We start from the raw sequence: 19,058 nt of genomic DNA, 5'->3' as shown, positions 1-19,058 counted from the left end.
GATATTTTATGCCGATGAACAAAAAACAAAAAAGGGATTAGTTTTATCACTTATCCCAGAAGAAATATCAAAAATTGATATATTCTGTTTTGACATGTTTGACAAAGAAACACACTGACCTGAATTCGTTAAAGATCCTTATCTATCACGTGATCAATCATGTGACCAGCAACCAAGTTTCAAATATTTAGTCAAAGAAATTATGGAACAGACTCTGGGACAAGCCATAACAGGTAGACTTCCATTTCGTAGGAGGGAAACAGTCTTCGATTTTAGTGATTAATCATTAATTAGTAACTATTCAGATTATCTACAGAAATTGCATTAAAGAAGCGGCTTACGTTGATAAAGATGGATATCACAGTAGAACTGCTGTCAACTATAACTGATCCCGAGGTATTGACTCTGTGTAGGAAACTTCTAAACCAGACAGAGCCAAGTAATGGTAAGTTCCTAACTAGAGATTTAACCAGACAGAGCCAAGTAATGGTAAGTTCCTATCTAGAGATTTAACCAGACAGAGCCAAGTAATGGTAAGTTCTTATCTAGAGAACTAACCAGACAGAGCCAAGTAATGGTAAGTTCCTATCTAGAGATTTAACCAGACAGAGCCAAGTAATGGTAAGTTCTTATCTAGAGAACTAACCAGACAGAGCCAAGTAATGGTAAGTTCCTGTCTAGAGATTTAACCAGACAGAGCCAAGTAATGGTAAGTTCCTAACTAGAGATTTAACCAGACAGAGCCAAGTAATGGTAAGTTCCTATCTAGAGATTTAACCAGACGGAGCCAAATAATGGTAAGTTCTTATCTAGAGATTTAACCAGACAGAGCCAAGTAATGGAAGGTACCTGCCTAGAGGTTTGATTTTGTCCCTCGTGTCATGCTGTATTTTTTATATGAACTCCTCACTCGGTAAATTTAAAAGAAAAATAAAGATGACGTTCATATTTTAATGTCCTTTTTGTGTTATGACCAAAAAAATCTTTATTATCAAATTCTGTATTAAAGTTTCATGTTTTGCGTAATAGAGCCTGAAATGTGAATAACTGTTGTGAGAAATAAGACAAAATATACATGTACATGTTTCATAGATATTTCACAGGTTGTTTTAAATACAGTCGGATATCTCTTCTTATCTCGAATTGGACGAGTCCGGGATATCAGGGGTAAAATACTTAAGAATAAGTTGTTGGGACTTCTAAATCACTTCGACGTATGCATGGAATTCGAGATATCAGAGTTCGGGATACCGAAGTTCAACTGTATTTTCATTTGATCCTTTAAGTGAGAAGGTCAATTTAAATTATCCATCAGCATATAAAGACCGATAAAATAATACATACATGTAGAAGCTAAAAAGCAATTAATGTGTAGGATAAATAAGGCAAAGCCGGTATTTACGTAAATTGTTAACGCCTGAAAGTTACAGCTAAGTAAAAGTTGATATTATTAAGGTATAACTAGTACTACTATGTATAGTAAATAATTGAAATTAAATTTTTATGGCAATTAAGTAAAAAAAATATTGTTTATTTAAGTGTTGCATGTCAAATATTATGAATAACATCATATGGTTACAGTTGTTTGTTAAAAAAATGGCACTCTGTCTCCAAGACATTTTAGACACCATGCAGTACTATAACATTGCTTTTTAATTTTAAAACATTCATGGTTTTCACCTTATTTTTTACACAATGAAATATTGAAATATGAAACTAACCACTTGTACATTTTATCTTCAGATATCCGCTTGCTTCCTTGTTTGAACCCAAAAGATTTTATTTTTGGCTAATCGGTATATAAGCGTTATTCATTAAAATCATATTTTTTCATTTTCAATTGGTCAGTAAAAATGTATATCTTGCAGAAAGTTGAATTGGATCATATTGTCTTCTTTTCTATAAAAATCATATTTTCTATTTTTAAAACAAAATCAAAAGAAAATAAAGAGATCAATCAATTTTCTTGTGTGGATAAAATTTATAATTAGACACATTCATGAAGATACGCGTAATTTTATTTTTATATTTTATAACCATGTAGTCAAATTTTCGAAAGGTCGTGTGTTACAAAATTTCAGACATTTAAAAAGGATATTTAAAAAAAGCTATAAACTGTAAGAATCATTATTATTTAAAGATTATTATTCAAGGTCATTTGCATTGAAATTATTCATTGCTTATTTAAAAAGACATTATCCAGAGTGGATTAAATGTTCTTAATATAGCAACTTGTACGTATAAAAATAAATATTTTTTCGTAAAATGAAAAATTACACTAACGAGAGCTTGTTTAGATTTTTTTTTATTTGAAGACAAATGATTTTAGAGCTATTAAAAACAACATGAAGGATTCAAATTAAAAAAAAGAAGAAGTCATTTTTAAACCTTATGATGACCATAAATGGTCTACCGAAATGACAAGAATTGAAGAATAATTATATAAGGCAGAAAAATATGAAGTTCCATAAAATACAGTTCAAACAGCTGTTCAAAAGTTGTGGAAATGGTTAATAGAATATTTTCTCACTAGGAAGTTGAGAGAGTGCAGAATTCTATTGCAGTAAGAAACCATTTGTAATGTGTCAAATTGTGAAGAGAAAAATATCTGGAACTCGACGTTTCACACTAAAAGCTTTGCATATTAAAAAGGATCCATACTGCACTTGAATTAAATGTTAGAATAACATTTAACGGATTATCAATCTATGGTTTTTAAAGTCGAAGAAAGAGATACATTAGAACGCAATGAATTATCAAGATTTGATTCTCAAAGGACTCCTGCTGAAAGAAAATATAAAACAGAGTTTTTTTTTGATGCCCGTCAAGATTTTCAGAAATTGTCACATTGGTACAGGAGTCTACTCAAGAGACTTTTTAAGACGAATGACCAAATCAGCACTACCATAAAAAAAAGGAGGAAAGGAGGGGGGAGCAGACTTAATTAATTGAGGCGGCACATCCATAAAGTAGCCTCTATAGTATACTATATATCAGCAAAATTGTTGAGGGGGTCCTACCCTCAGTCCCCACTCCGGTTCCTACGGCCATTAAATATCAATTTCTTAGATCTCTTAATTGTAATATTTTTCTCCGTCGTTAAACGAATATTTACTCAGATCAGATTAGCATATCATTGGAAGAAACATATCAAGTCATTTACTCCTCTCATTGTCTGTTTTTCTCTCATGTATATGTTCGTTTGATTTATTTTTTATTTATGATGAAACAAGTTACGACATAGACACTATTCCGTTTAAGGTATTAAATGTTTTACATTTATTTACATTCTTCACCAATGATATAAAAAGATTTGCGTGCTTCTGCTATTGTGTACACATCCACCAGGTTATAAAAAGAAATAAAACATTTTTATTACACAATTAAAATATAATCTAAATTAAATAAAAGTTGAAGGGGAATTATTCTAATTGATTAGTACTTAAAATAAAGTTATATTTTAAGACCCAAATTTAATGGACAAAATTTTATACCCCCTTTTTAAAGGGAAGTAGAATTAAAAGCAAATAACAAATTGACACGGGTAATAAAATAAATTTATTAAATATTTATGACCTCTGCTTTGCAATATTTAACAAAAGAACAGCCATAGAAAAGCCAATTCTGATAAAAGGTTAATTTTAGAATGAAGGCGGGTATCGGGAGTTAGTGTGCGTAGCTCCGTATCACTGACTAAATTAAATCCCGCAAATAATTCTAATTGATTGAGGCATTTCGGATTTCATTTCTTTCTAGTGTTTAGAATGTTGTTTGTCATACTCACACTTATTTAACAACTATGTACCTTTTATTTCAGAGGGTTTATTTCAAACCATTGTTTTTGTTTGATGAATTTCAGACGTGGACCACATCTAGGACATACAGTCTTTAATTTTCATAATCCCACCGCTGCTTCCCATAATACATAATTCTTTGTATTTCTTGTGAAAAGTCAGAAAGTAATATATGCTGAAAACACATAAAGCACAAACATGCACATGTACATGAAATTAAGTAAAATATGCCCACGGTGCAAGAAAATTTAAAAATATATTTATAATCTATGGGAGGACAAACAAAATACAAAACTTCACACATGAAATGTAAAACAAAATTAAATTTCGGAAATTTCAGGTTAATCTAGATGCATCATTAACTCTTAAAAAATTGGATGCCGTAAATCGTTTTATAGATAGGGATTGTTTTTTTTTTTTTTTTTTTTTTTTTGGTTTGGAAAAAGTACTACAGAATGTAGAATTTATTATATCACTAAAATTTGGTTGAACATCTCTCGTAGCTTCTAGCAAAAACGAACGTCTCGAAATGAAAAGAAAGTGAAAACCATAACATAAAAGGTGATATTCACAGTGCAGTATGAATCAGAACCGTAAATCTTTTCTTTCAATGTACGCGTAACGGTAAAACGATATTTCTTTGTGCTTGGATATAATATTGAAGGTAGAAGAATTTCATTTCCACACTTATTAAAAACGTTTGTCATAAAAAAAATTTAATCGCTACCTTTACTATTCCTTTCAAATTTTCGTATATCTAAATGCATTCAATTAATATATATATATATATATATATATATATATATATATATATATATATATATATATATATATATATATATATATATATATATATATATATATATATATATATATATATATATATATATATATATATATATATATTCATATTTCCTTATTCTTAAATCATTCTTTGAAAGGAAAGTTATACTGCCCTAAGGTGTTTGACTATGTGACCTGTTGGAACTACACTTTGGCCAATACCACGGCATCAGGAGGGTGTCCTAGGTCCCACCCTCAGGGCCAGATATTTTCCCCGCAAGGTGAGTGCATGATCATCTTATACCGGTAATTATTTCATTCTGATTTAACATCACCGATCAGCATGATATTGACCTCACTCAGTATGTTGATATCAAATTCGTCTACCAGCTGATCAATACATAGGACTTACGGCGCGAATCTATGACCAGTCGACAGGGGATGCTTACTCTTCATAGGCACCTGATCCCACCTTTGCAGTTTCCAAGATACCGTGTTTTTCCCTGTTCCGTTTTGTTTTCCGGATTTATGAGATTAATCACTGTTCGTTATCTCTAACCTTTAACATCAGATATCACCATCAAGTCAATACCACAACTCAATATGATGTCAACACCACTAAGTCTGTAGAGATGAACATTCGTTTAGATATTATCAATAAGTTTACGACTCCGCTCAGTATGGTTTCTACATACTTTCTATGTGGCTATTACCATTGGTTCAAATGTTATAATCAAGTTTAATTTAAAGCACATTACGAATTTGCAAAGATATTTAGACCCTGTTTTGTCTATGAAGCTTTTGATAAAGTTATACATGTATACTCAGTCTCTTCTGTTTTAAGGTCAGTCATACCGACAATGCATGAGTGATGGTACCTGGTATGTCAACCCTTATAATAACATGACATGGACCAATTACATCCCCTGCGCTGACTTCTCAGAATTTGAGGTAAGTTTGACTTGTTTTGTTATTCCCTTCCAAGAACAATACATGTAGTCCTAAATCAGCTTTCCTGACTTGTCCTTTAATCTGTTGACTTTCTACATTAAACACTTTCGAGTATTACGTCAGAACATAATAACTTACACGTATGTCATCAAACTAAGCAAACAAAATTTATAAATATAGTAAAACGGCCAATTAATCTTTTGAAAACAATTGGATTGGAACTTCAACCGGATAAAAAATATTTTAAAAGCATAATCGAAATGCACATTCAAATTTGTTCAAATCATAGCCCTGGCGCTAGGATAGGCCTGAAAGTGTTTCGAGGGATGACACAGAATTACGAGAAAAACATTTGAAACTCATAAAGAACAACAGAACTACAAATATATCGTATAATACATTTTGAAATTATTCCAATTTATATCGTTAATTTAAATTGTGAACTCTATACATGTAGCTGCACTTGCATATAGAAATACCATGAAAAAAATCTGGTTTTCAAGAAATTCCAAAGAATAATTAACATTAGGTATGTAACATTATTTCTGTAGGAAGTTTTTCGGATTTTTAAAATCAAAAACTTTCTTCTGTAGAATAATCTGGCGGCCTTAGATATAAATAATAATTTTTCCACGCAAATTGTTATCACGTGGAGTATTTGATAACTTTGAAAACATATATTTCTTGTAGAACCTTCAGAACATAAACTATGTATATGAGAGCGGATATGTGGTGTCGTTTGTTTTACTGTGCCTTGCGCTAATTGTTTTCACCTGTTTCAGGTAAGAATTTCAACATTTCTATCAGTAATATGACGTTTGATTTCTTTGACGAATATGTTGTCTATATATGAGTTCTTTACTGATTTTGTTTGAAAACAACTTTTTTTTTTATTTGCAGACAACTTCACTGTACGCGAGTGACGATACACAAGAACCTGTTTTTGTCCTATATTCTGTATGGTGTGATGTGGCTATTATTTAATTACCTGGTAACCCCTAATCCGGATGTAGCCTTTGAAACTCCGGTAAATATTGTGTACCAAAATATTCAGTCTATCAGTAAATATATAAATATACATTTGATTAAATATTAATATATTATCCAGATATATATCTAGCCAACTTTTGATTATATATTTATTATACAAATTAATTATATACAATGTTGATTTCCACTATTTATATGCATTATACATGGACTATACTAAAAAGTTCTTGGACAATGCCGTTTTGTTATTTTGAATGGTATCAGATATACAAATTTTATACAAAAATATTTATTATGAAATTAAAGTCAAAGTACTTTGATTTTAAATGATTGAACTTATATTAAATAAAAATAATCCCCATCTTAAAAGTCAGGGAAAATGCACACGCTCAGGGCAAAAATAGTTTATAGGTTCGGAAAAAAAAGTTTTTTCAATATCATATCAACTCAATTCATGTACAAATATTTATTCATTTTGTCTCTTGGTCGAAAGTTGAACATTACGCCTTTGAAATGAAATGAAATTTTACTTTGTCTTTTAGAAATCCTTTTATTATTGTCTTTGGTTCAGGTTTGGTGTATAGCGCTATGGATCCTACAGAAATATTTCCAGATTTGCAACTATGCCTGGCTTTTTGCAGAGGGATTCTATCTACATTCGATAATTGTCTTGACCTTCACTAACCAAAAGAAACTGCTGCTGGTGTCACTGTGTATCGGATGGGGTATTTTTTTTTTTAAATAATTTATTATTTTGGATTGGTTATTTTATCGGGGAGTAATGTATAGGATACTAGTAGGTTTCAACTTCTGAAATATCTATGCCAAAAAAAACATTTTTCGGGATCTCTCAGACAATTTCACAAAACTTGCATGTGCAGCTATGCTTGATTAATGAAATTCGAATTCGATCTAATGAAGTTTAATTTATCACGCCCTATCTCAAAGAAAGTTGATATTAAGAAAATGAAGAAATTAGGTCAGGGTACGTAATTAACAATTCCTCCCCTCCAGCAAAATCAGGTCAGGAAATGATTAAACCGTAAGAAGAACCTCTCTTTAACAATGTAATAATAAAATGTTTACAAACTTTGATCCCCTGGATTTTTATTAGATCACAGAGGGAGTTTAAACCTATAAATTAATATATACAAAAAATCTTTTATACGGATACCTGATATGAACATTTTATGTGAGACCGCATTCCTGCAGAGCTGTAATTTAATATAAATGGCACACTTCTGCATATAATTTTAACAAAGTCCTCTCTAAGACCAATGAATTTTTTTTATGTATTCTTGCTAAATATGTCATGACTTTGAAAATTAGTTAGATTTAAAAACATTTTTAAATACTATGATTTGATAAGATTATAAGCGTGGGATAGTGATTAGCATATTTTAAATCTGAATGTTGCAACATTCTTTGTTTTATTAGTATTATTTTTTTATACAAATTTCCAACTTCAGAAAATTAATGACTAAGAGTAACAGCGTTAATTTTTGACGTATCTATGAAAGCATACATATGTACATTAATTTTGCAATTAATTAAGATCAAGATTTGATAAATCTGGAGACTTGAATTTGAGTAGGCCACAGTAGAAATATGAAAATGAAGAAACGGGGTGTTTCAAAACATAGAAAATTAGTAAACTCTCTATATATTTCACAATAGAACTTTTAAAGACGCACCATCACTTTTTGGTGTTTTTCTAGCAATATAGGATACGTTTTAATGAAATTGATATATATGTAATATGATGACATTGTGACGAGACGGATATGTTTTTTTTGGTAGTGATTCCCATTCTTCCCGTAGCAATATATGCAATACTGAATGCTAAATCAGAGGATCCTGTCGGTAGACTACAGTAAGTATCTGTTCCATCCATTTTTAAGGTTCATCTATACTCTGATAAGAGAGATAACTCTTAATGACATAAATGTCTATTATTCCTTTATAATCTTGTCAAGTTAAAGCGTCCCTTTTGTTCAATTTTGCCACGCAAGCTATGCTATAATTGTTTGTATTTTACTTAAAAAATACATTTCTTTTGGAAAATCATAAGAGTTAAAGAAACATTTTATATGAGTGAGCAGAGGGTTTATGAACCTTAATGACCAAAAATGTATTAGTTAGAAGACAACTGTGCTAAAAATTGATTGAAATAATGATGTCGATGATGTACGTATATTTGCAATTTTTCACAAAAACAAATATGTTCGTTTGTTAGGGTAAAGTTTTGTTAATATAAACATTAATCACTTAGGTTAGTTCTCATGTACTTATTTGAATTCGACAGATATAACCCAGACAGTGCTCAAATTCATTTCTCAAATCTTTTGATACAAATTGGTTTCATAAGTGCCAGAAAGTGATTTTTTCTCCAAATCGAGCTTTCCTATCATCATTTTTCTTCTCAAAAACAAAATACTTCCCGAGGACCATGGTTTGAAGAAAGCCCGCCTACTAATGAGCAAACATTATGAAATATGAAAATAACGAACAGTAATCAAGCTCAGAAGTCCATTGAAGCAATGCAAGTTTGTAGCAGAGCAAACACGGACCTCTTAAAAGCATCAAAAAGCGGGATCAGGTGCCATGGAAGAGTAAGCATCTCCTGTCGACGGGTCACACCCGCCGCGTCTTCCTTTTCATGATCGATAAAACGAAAAAAAATCCGTAGACAATTCAGTGTGAATATAATAGCTCAACAATTTGTATGAAAAACGTGAGTCAACATTCGACTTAATGATATATTGTATTTGCTTACAAGGTCAGTATATCCACCTTATAATTTGCGAAATGTTGACTTTAAACAAGAATGTTGATGTTCTTGTTTCCTCAAAGTATTTGTCAATAGCTTGTCTCTTTTTAGGAACTGTTCGTACGTAGAGCATGCCCTTGTGTATAGAATCAACTTTTCTCTCCAATCTCGTAAATAGTTGGAGGTTGACGTTTCATGAGAGGTCTCCTTCGTGTATCATAATTTTTATTTGTAGTTACTATATTTAGGTTGTGGATCTGGTTTTAATTGTTTTTTATGCTGGCTTCAAGTTGTGAATGTTGCAGAGAATTATTTGATAATAACGGAAAATTTGATTAAAGCTATTAATAATTTCTTATATTGTAGAGGGTTCAATCATGTTGTACATGAGAAAGAATTAAAATTTCAAACAGTATATTAAGAATGAACTTGTCAATTGCCGAGAATAATCTAATTCTATTTCTAGTCAGTATATATTTTAGTTGCACATGTTGCATAATCATTTTTTGGCAATTTTTTTTTTATTGTAGCTGGTATATTTTAAACAATAAAATGCTTTCTTTGCGCGTAAGCGGGTTATGTAAATTTTTTCTGCAATAGCTGCGACGTTAATTCCCGTACTAACAACCAAAGAAAGACACTTTATTGTTTATATTTATATCTGTATGAATAATCATTTAAAGAAGGATTAAAAAGATTAATTATTGTATTATTTATATGTACATCATAGTACGTTTCATTGATGGAACAGCCACTGATAAGGAAATCTGTACAGGTGATATGCCTTGTGTTGTTCATGAACTGATAAACGGCAATGGTTTACTTTAGAAATAAAGGAGAAAATATTCAGTGAATGTAAATATTCCGTTGCAAATGTTGCAAAAAGTCAGTCTGTAAATGTTGCGAAGAATCCACAAAATTTAAATTCAACCTCTACCTTTATTGTAATTGGTATATTAAGGCTGTAAATGTTGCAGCAAATCCACTTTGATCGTTTCCTTTATTGTACCTTTTACTCTGTAAATGTTGCGGCTATGGTATATTTAGGCTGTCAATGTTACGGCGAATCCACTAATTTGATATTTTCCTTTTTTGTAGATGGTACATTTACGCTGTAAATAATGCGGCGAATCCGCTGATTTACTATCAAATTGTAGTTGGTAATTTACGCTGTAAATATGTAATTTACGCTGTAAACATTGCGGCAAATCCATTAATTTCATAGTTTTCTTTATTGTAATTTGAATATTTGTGCTGTAAATGATGCGCGGCGAATCCGGTTATTTGATCGTTTCCTGTATAATTGTAATTGGTATAATTACGTTGTAAATGTGGCGAAGCCAACAATCTGATCGTTTTCTTTATTGTAGTTGGTATATTTATGCTGTAAATGTTGCGGCGAATCCACTATTCTGATCGTATTCTATATTGTAGCTGATATACATGTATTTATGCTGTAAATGTTGCAGCGAATCCACTAATCTGATCGTTTTCTTTATTGTAGCTGATATATTGACGGTGTAAATGTTGCGGCGAATCCACTAATCTGATCATTTTCTTTATTGTAGCTGATATTTACGCTGTAAATGTTACATACGCTATATTTACGCCGTAAAGGTTGCGGTGATTCCGTTAATCTGATTGGTTTTTTTTTAATTGTAGCTGCTGGACCGGTGATGTTGGCGAGAATAAGCTGATTTGGATTTTACATGGAACCTGTATGGCTTCACTCGTTGTAAGCTTTTTATCATGACTATTTCTAGTTTCTAGAGAGAGAGAAAAAGAGTACCCTTATCTTATTCTCCAATAAAACAAATGAATTTTATGATTAGAGAGAGAATACCCTGTAATGTACCCTAATATTCTATGATTGAAGATCATTAAATGATGTAAACGTCCTCCATTGGTATTTATGTACATGCATCTTCAATGCTTTTGTGATATCGTTCCTCAACTCTTTATGTAGAGGAACGATATCGCAGAACTCTGAGCTCGAGATTGTGAAGGTCTATTTGATGTTGATTTTTTCTACGTTAGGCTGAAATTTTTCAACAGAGTTAAAAATGATTTAAATATTTATTTTCAATGATTGCACAGAAATGATGTTTCTTGCAGTTAATATAGAAAAAAAAAACCCTTTCATATGTGAATTTCTATATTAACAACAATTCAAATGTCCATGAGTTGCATTCATTTCTATGGATTATACACGTGATTGAAATGACTTCATAAACATTTTGTAAATTGCACACCAATTGATGATTTTAATTTGAGAAGAGTTTCTCTCTAGAGTGTGCAAAACGATTTCATATTCAATATGACATATAGCTTCTGTCACGATTTTTCTTTGGTGAGCAGCAAATGAGGTCTAGAATTTTAGATCATCAATATTCTTGCAAACGTTTAAAAAGGATAAAACACTTTTTAAATGTTTCTATGATATTTAAAAGAAGTGGCCCTAGTCTTCAAATTGATGTTCTGTGTCCTAGTGAGGAATTTCTTGTTGATGGCTTATCAGGAGAAGAGCGTTGAACAATACATCACGCACTTTTTAAAATGACGAATTTCCAAAGAAAAAAAGTTTTCTTTTCAATTTAAAATCTGACAAAATATCTCTCTCAAGCACATTAATCATTGCAATGTGCAGAGCAAGATGAACAACAATGAAAAAAGGTATCTATAGGTATAGGTTAAAAAATCTACAGTCACGATTTCTGCTTGTAAATCGGTAGATATGTGTATGTGGGATATCATATTCGACATAAAAAATTGTTCATTACATCAAATTTAAACTTGAATTATCAGGCACAGTAATATTTCATAGATATTTTTTTTTCATTTTTAGGTTAATTTAATCATTCTGATTAATGTGATGAGGATTGTAGTGATGAAAATACGTGCAGTCAACATCGGCGAAACAACACAATTAAGGTAGGTCAAATACGTGCAGTCAATATCGGCGAAACAACACAATTAAGGTAGGTCAAATACGTGCAGTCAACATAGAGGCGAAACAACACAATTAAGGTAGGTCAAATACGTGCAGTCAACATCGGCGAAACAACACAATTAAGGAAGGTCAAATACGTGCAGTCAACATCGGCGAAACAACACAATTAAGGAAGGTCAAATACGCGCAGTCAACATCGGCGAAACAACACAATTAAGGTAGGTCAAAATACGCGCAGTCAACATAAGCGATACAACACAAGGTAATGTCATCAACATAGGAAGATCAACAAAACTAAGGTAGGTCAACTCTTTTTCAACATGGGAGAAAGAACACAACAAAGGTAGGACAAATCTTTGTCAACTTAGGAGAAACAACATGACTTATGGTAGGTCAGCTCTCTGCTGAGAAATAACTTAAGTATATAAAAAAATACTCTGATCTAGAAAAAAAAGTGTACTCGAAGTGTAGAAATTAGCCTTAATTTTGTTTTACTATATTAAAATTGATGTGAGTGAAAATATCATTAAACACATGCATGTACAAATGTACCAACGCACATTCCATTTAATACATAAATTTGTGCATAATCTTTTCGACACATATATTATATTATATGTCAATCACTTTCTGTGATTGAAAGGGTTTAAAATGAACATATTTACATCCCTAGGTACGTGCAATATATTATACAAAAAATGTATTCAAGGCACAAAAATATATGTATAGATACATGTATACTTATATTAAATCTTGGTCAATTAAGTACATGTAACCTGTTTATTTCCGTAAACAAATTGCAATTCCGACTTATACTTACCTTGATATACATAACGTGTTTACATTAATGCTTCAGTGTTACAGGAAAATATTTCATATTGTGTAAAACTTACAATTAATATGACGAAGAAAGTGTATACACATAAATTTGCAGTTTGTAAGACATATGCCCCTGATTAATTAACAGTTAATGATATATTCTGCATTTCTTTCTAAAAGTTCAGTATGGTTAAAGAGCACCCTTCTGGGAATTTCCAATATTGAATTTCCCAAGGAGTCGTCTTAATGTTTTAGAAATGAGCATTCTATGATATTTTGTTTTTTCAATAGCAAATCAATTATTATGCTTTCATAAAAAAGCAATTATTTGTATCATTTTTTATGTCAGTTAATTTGTTTTATTTTCTTGAGTTCCTTGTCTTCTTTTATTATATCAGAGAAAGAAACAAAATATTTATTAAAAAAATATGGTGTTCCTTTAGGGACAATCGCACCTTCGCACTTTCGCCTCTAGGGCGAAGATGTGAGAGTGTGAAGTTGCGAAGGCAAAAGCGAATTTAAGTTGCGATGGCGAAGGAGCGATACTTGTATCGCTCCATCTAGTATTGCTCTATCGCCTTCGCAACTTCGCATTCTCGCCTTCGCACTATCGCACTTTCGACCTCGCCTTCTTTGTAGAATTCTTTATCGTTTGAAGTCAATTTAAACCATTAGTTACCATCCTTTTTGGCGCTGTCACACTATTCTCGCGCATGCGTATCAATAACATCCGAGAGAAAAGTTATACTGGCTAGGGCGAAAGTGTGAAGGCAGAAGTGTGGTAAATTAATGAACCTACAACAGTAACTCTGACTATAAATTCACTAAATTAAGCCCACTAAAATTATAACTCATAACGATAAAGAGCTTTCACACAAAAGTAAAATGCGAAGGCAAAAGAGAGAGTTGCGAAGGCGAAAGTGCGATATTGGTATCGCTCCTTCGGCTTCGCATCTTCGTACTCTCGCATTCTAATGGCAAGAGAGCGAAGGTGGCCCCAACGGAACACCATAAAAAATAAAACATATTTCCCTTAAGCTAGAACAGACAACAGATATTTAATTTATATAAACGATATTTATTTCACAGGAAAACATTACGGGCTGGTCTGATTCTTGTGCCCTTTTGGACTTGATACAATCACACTAAATGTTTTATTTCACAGGAAGACATAAAGAACTTGTCTGATTCTCGTGCGCTTGTTTAGACTCGATATAATCACTCTTTGTTTTATTTCACAGGAAAACATTACGAGCTTGTCTGATTCTGGTGCCATTGTTAGGACTTCAGCAGGTGCTCTTTCCGTTCCAGCCGAACCATATCGCTTATCGTGTGACGGTGGCGCTTGTCTCGTCTTACCAGGTATTTTTTTTTTATCAATCAGTAAAAGTTTAATTATTAAATAGTTTTCGAAGATAATTAAGACTTAGCTGTAAAATTGTTGAGTGAAAATAATGTCTTGGTAAAGATCTTTTTCTTTAAAGATCTTTTTCTTTGTTTACAAATTAAGGACAAATAAAAGGTTTTCCAGCAGAAAATTTGTGCTGATATTAAAATAAAACTTCAAATTTCTCATTATTTCAAAACATCGGGCTCGGGGACATCGAAGTCCCTTGCCCCGGGGTTTGAAATTTTGGGGATTGGGTACTAGGGGTCAGTAACCACTTCCATGAAGATATGCTGATGGTACCATCTCTAGTTTCTGAGATCCACCCCTCCACTTTTTATGGCTGCTACATATAATGCTAAGCGAATAAACATCGGGCTCCGAGACATCGAAGTCCCCTGTTTGGAGGGTTTGAAATTTAAGGTTTTTCAGCAAAAAATTTGTGCTGATACCAAAATAAAACATGATTTCAAATTTTTCATTAATTTCAAAACAGAAAAGAAAATCCGACATGTAAAATTTTGTATAGGTAATTTGTTGCACTTTTATTAAAAGAAATATTCTTTTAATAATTCTTTTTATTACAGGGCGCCTGTGTTGCTTTGTTACTGTGTTTTTTCAACAGAGAGGTATCGCATTTTTCTATATAATTTAAAATGTTTGACATTTTTTCCTCCTTTTTGCACAATTCTATAAAATGACGAGTACTCTTTTTAGCAGTAAATTTTAAATCAATTTCAGGTTATAAAGTGTTTCAAGAGGAAGATTTCTCAGATAAAGTACATCAACGAGGGTCGAAGATCCAGCCTGTTAACGATAGGGACATCTATTGGAGGATTGCTTAGGAGGGGAAGCAGGCAAATTAGCATATACACTAGAAGAACGTCTCTATCACGTGACCGGAAGACGTCAGAACACGTGACAGAAAACGTGAACCAAAACCAGAGAGATGTCAATCAACCGCTGCTCAATAAAGGTGAACTGAAAGAATCTCAGACGGTAGAAAGTCTGCTTTCAGCCGGCGACGCGGTGTCCTTAACTAGTAATGGGACCAGACGAGAGAGTATCCGAAGTGCCGATTCTTCCAGAGGGCGACGTAACTTGCCAAGCATATCCGAAGTGTGAATATGTAAATACATCGTAAAAGAAAAATTTATGAGTATTGTATAGCAAAATCCTTTGAAGCAATTTGACATATTTTGAAAAAAAATTAAAAGTTTGCTACAATGTTTTACTGTTTATAAGACAATGTACATATGATTTTTCTAAGAGTCCTAGAAAATACAAAGTTTGCATTAAGGCTACCTAGCACTACACTAAGCCACTTAACAATAATGTTTTTTGAATACTTACAATTAAAGTGCATTACAGAAGGACCAAAATTTATACTTGTACATTTTTTTAGTAAAACAAAATTAAAATATTGAACTTTTTCGATACGCTGTACATGTATGTCAATCTTTTCTCCGTTTTATGAATAATTTTGTTTATATATGATTTCTATGTAAGAATTATGAAAATCTTAACATATCAGTACATTACGAAAATATCAACTGAGTGTACCGCTTTTCTGTTTTGTGTTTTTGTTTATTTTTTTTTATTCCTGGATGATGTGACTATATAGAGGTTACCTATGTCATAATGCATCTTAAAAGACAATTTGTAATTTTTTCTACTTCTTTTTTTTCTCCTCAGGGATTTTTTTGCTAATTTTGTATGATAAACATGCCTCTTTATATTTCCATTAAAGCTTACGATACCTGTATCTTTTTAGAATGAACATATATAAAAAGTAACCAATTAAATTAAATACAGACATTCAAGTTTGCATATTAATTAATGTGCAACAATTGGCAATAAACAGATTTATTTTATTTATCATTTCCTTTCATATGTATTACTCATCAATGTTTTATACAACGCCTGGTTTTTTGTGCAATTGCTCACATTTTTATCTCCTTTTTTATTTGTATATTGTATAGTTTATTACTTTGTTATTAATATTTGTTTTGAAAAATAAATCTTTTAAAAAGTATATGGTGTTTCTTTACTTGTTTACAAATCTGATTTTTCCGACATAGGTATTGAATTTCTTTTAAGAACATTAGATCTATTTCAGAAAATTAATTGTAGTTGCTTATTGATTCATTTATTTTTAACTCAGTCTTTGGGAAATATATGTGCCCACATTAAGAGGGTTTGTGTGTGTGTGTGTGTGGGGGGGGGGGGGGGTTGTTGAGAGAGAAGTACTTCATAATATGATGGCATAACATTATATTTTAAAAACTAATTACTTTTTCAATAGTGGATATTTAACATGAAAATTCAAAGCCAAATGTTTTATAGAAAGATATAAGGTATTTCTTCGATCAAATTCGTAAAGTAAAAAAAAAAAAGGAAATTTCTGTCGTGTCATCTCCGACAGTATTAATTAAAGGTCTCTTACCAGTTGAATCTGATCTGATAGTTTATATGACAAAGACATCTCTGGAAAAAACAACACACTTTTCCAAAGAAAACAATTTCAAAACTTTCTATGGCATGATTCAGAACAAGGCTTGGAAAGATTAAAACAAAACAGATATGCATATCTCGACGTATAATCACAGGATTAACGACATACAAATTTAAAAAAAAGTTTTGTTTTGTTTTGTTTTTTTGTTTGTTTGTTTGTTTGTTTTTTAAAACCTTCTCGACTGTGCTACATTGTACGAATTATCCTCTCTTTCGGAATCACATGCCCCCAGCTCAAAATAAACTTATTGGTCTATCTAACACGTGACTCTCTACGTCATTTGTTCGACAAGAATCAATCTTATATACTTGGAAACATTCTACACAGGCTGACCTTGAAACAGTGTAGTGTTTACAGACCGCACTCGTCCTGTTAACCTCTCCGTATTGGGTAAGACATGAAAGAAATGAAGGGTGATTAGAAGGTTATGTCTGCCGTATCGGACCATGGCATCTCTATGACTTCCGTTACGTGTTCTATTAATAGAGAGCAGAGAGAGATTAACACGGTGAACTCTTATCTTTGTAAACATGACACTTTCCTGAAGATTTTCAAGTAGATTACAAAACAATGTCTAATTATTTGGGAAATGTATACAATATTTTCAATACTTCAATAATTTTTTGCTGAATATGTATATTACTATGCTATATAATCATGTAGTTAGAGAGAACATGTAATTAGGTCTGTCTTAAATTTGACTTTATTTTTGAAAGAATACAGTCGTCAAAAGAATCTTCATATATATATTTTTTTTTCTTAAAATTATGACGAATAAACCTGGTATTTTTCTATTTTTCCGTAGAAAACCTACCCGGACCGGTAATTCTACAAATCCACACACGTTGAAAAATGACCTCTATAGAAATCTGACCCCCTACGTTTTAACCGTATTATATAATACAAGTAAAACTTGTCTACTCCGCATGTATAATCAGAAATCTTGCTTAATACGATGCTAACTTTAAGTCCATTTCAGTAAATTCATTCGTTTTAAATGTTGTCTAATCCGGCCATTTTCTATGGAACCGGTAGTGACCGGATTACACAAGTTTTACTGTATAACCTTTAGAAATAAAATCCCATGGTTGGAGGGTTGGGGTTGGCGAAGGAAAGAGATATTAACTGCGTCTCCTGATTTTTTTTTTAAACTCTCAAATGTATGTTGGGGAGCAAAGTACATTCTTCCTCCTTAACGCCACTTCTAATACTATCATCATATACAATGTATGTGGTATGTTTTTTTTTCTTGCTTCCCATGAGTATATATGTATATTATTGGAGAAGTAAAAATATTTTTTGTCTGTCGTCGTTCAACGTGTTTCGTGCGACGTGCATCGATCGTAAACATTCAAACTTTTTCAGCTTCTTCTCTTGAACCGCTGAATGAATTTTAACCAGTTTTAGCCTGTACCATCAATGAGTGAAGGGATACAAACATGCTAATTTCATGGTCCCTGCTCCTCTGGAACACAAGGGGAAAGTCTAAAACCATCAAAATTAGTGCAATTTCAAAAAAAAAATCCTCTTTACCTCTGGACATCAAGCATTAAGCCCTCTACCAAAATTGTAAAATTAATGGTCTCAGGGTCAGGGGTTCTAAAGTAAGAGCGGGTCTCTTATGATCATATCAGGGATGGGGTAATTGAAAAAAGTAATTGTAATTGACTGTAATTAATTACATTTTTTGAAGTAATTGGAAGTAATTTGTAATTAAACATTTTTTGAATTACTTGTAATTGTAATTTAATTAATTACACTGAAAAAATACCATGTAATTTCAATTACTTTTTCAATTACATTCAATTACTTTATATAATACACATTCATGATATATTCATGATATATCGTCACCACTACCTCCCCATTTTACTGGTTTTTATTTTATTGTTGAACATTTCCTCAATCCTTCATTTATACAAAATCTTAGGTTAATGCTTACAAAATAATTAAATGATTGGCTTGATAATAATAAACTAGTTTCTTTCTAATCATTATGTAAATTTTGAATTTTTTGATCTATGTTTATAAATATGAATTTTGAACCACCTATCTTAGGTCTATTCAGCTATGAAACACACATTTATTATATTTCAATC

General features: G+C 31.7%; 1 protein-coding gene across 1 annotated transcript; it reads left to right on the top strand.

The window, feature by feature from the left end:
• Positions 1-296: 296 nt before the first annotated feature.
• On the top strand, positions 297-15,593 carry LOC133202158 (calcitonin gene-related peptide type 1 receptor-like). Its single transcript, XM_061337932.1, has 12 exons — positions 297-445; positions 4,736-4,858; positions 5,422-5,528; positions 6,219-6,310; positions 6,429-6,555; positions 7,090-7,243; positions 8,319-8,391; positions 10,951-11,023; positions 12,134-12,219; positions 14,299-14,419; positions 15,032-15,073; positions 15,186-15,593. The coding sequence occupies exons 1-12, from the start codon at positions 352-354 to the stop codon at positions 15,567-15,569; spliced, it is 1,476 nt and encodes a 491-aa protein (XP_061193916.1). The 5' UTR covers positions 297-351; the 3' UTR covers positions 15,570-15,593.
• Positions 15,594-19,058: the final 3,465 nt, after the last annotated feature.

Source organism: Saccostrea echinata, unplaced genomic scaffold (assembly GCF_033153115.1).
Source record: "Saccostrea echinata isolate AGI-Se365-2 ecotype Australia unplaced genomic scaffold, CSIRO_AGI_Sech_v1 ptg000046l, whole genome shotgun sequence".
Classification (NCBI taxonomy): domain Eukaryota; kingdom Metazoa; phylum Mollusca; class Bivalvia; order Ostreida; family Ostreidae; genus Saccostrea; species Saccostrea echinata.
This window is presented reverse-complemented; position numbering and strand designations above follow the sequence as displayed.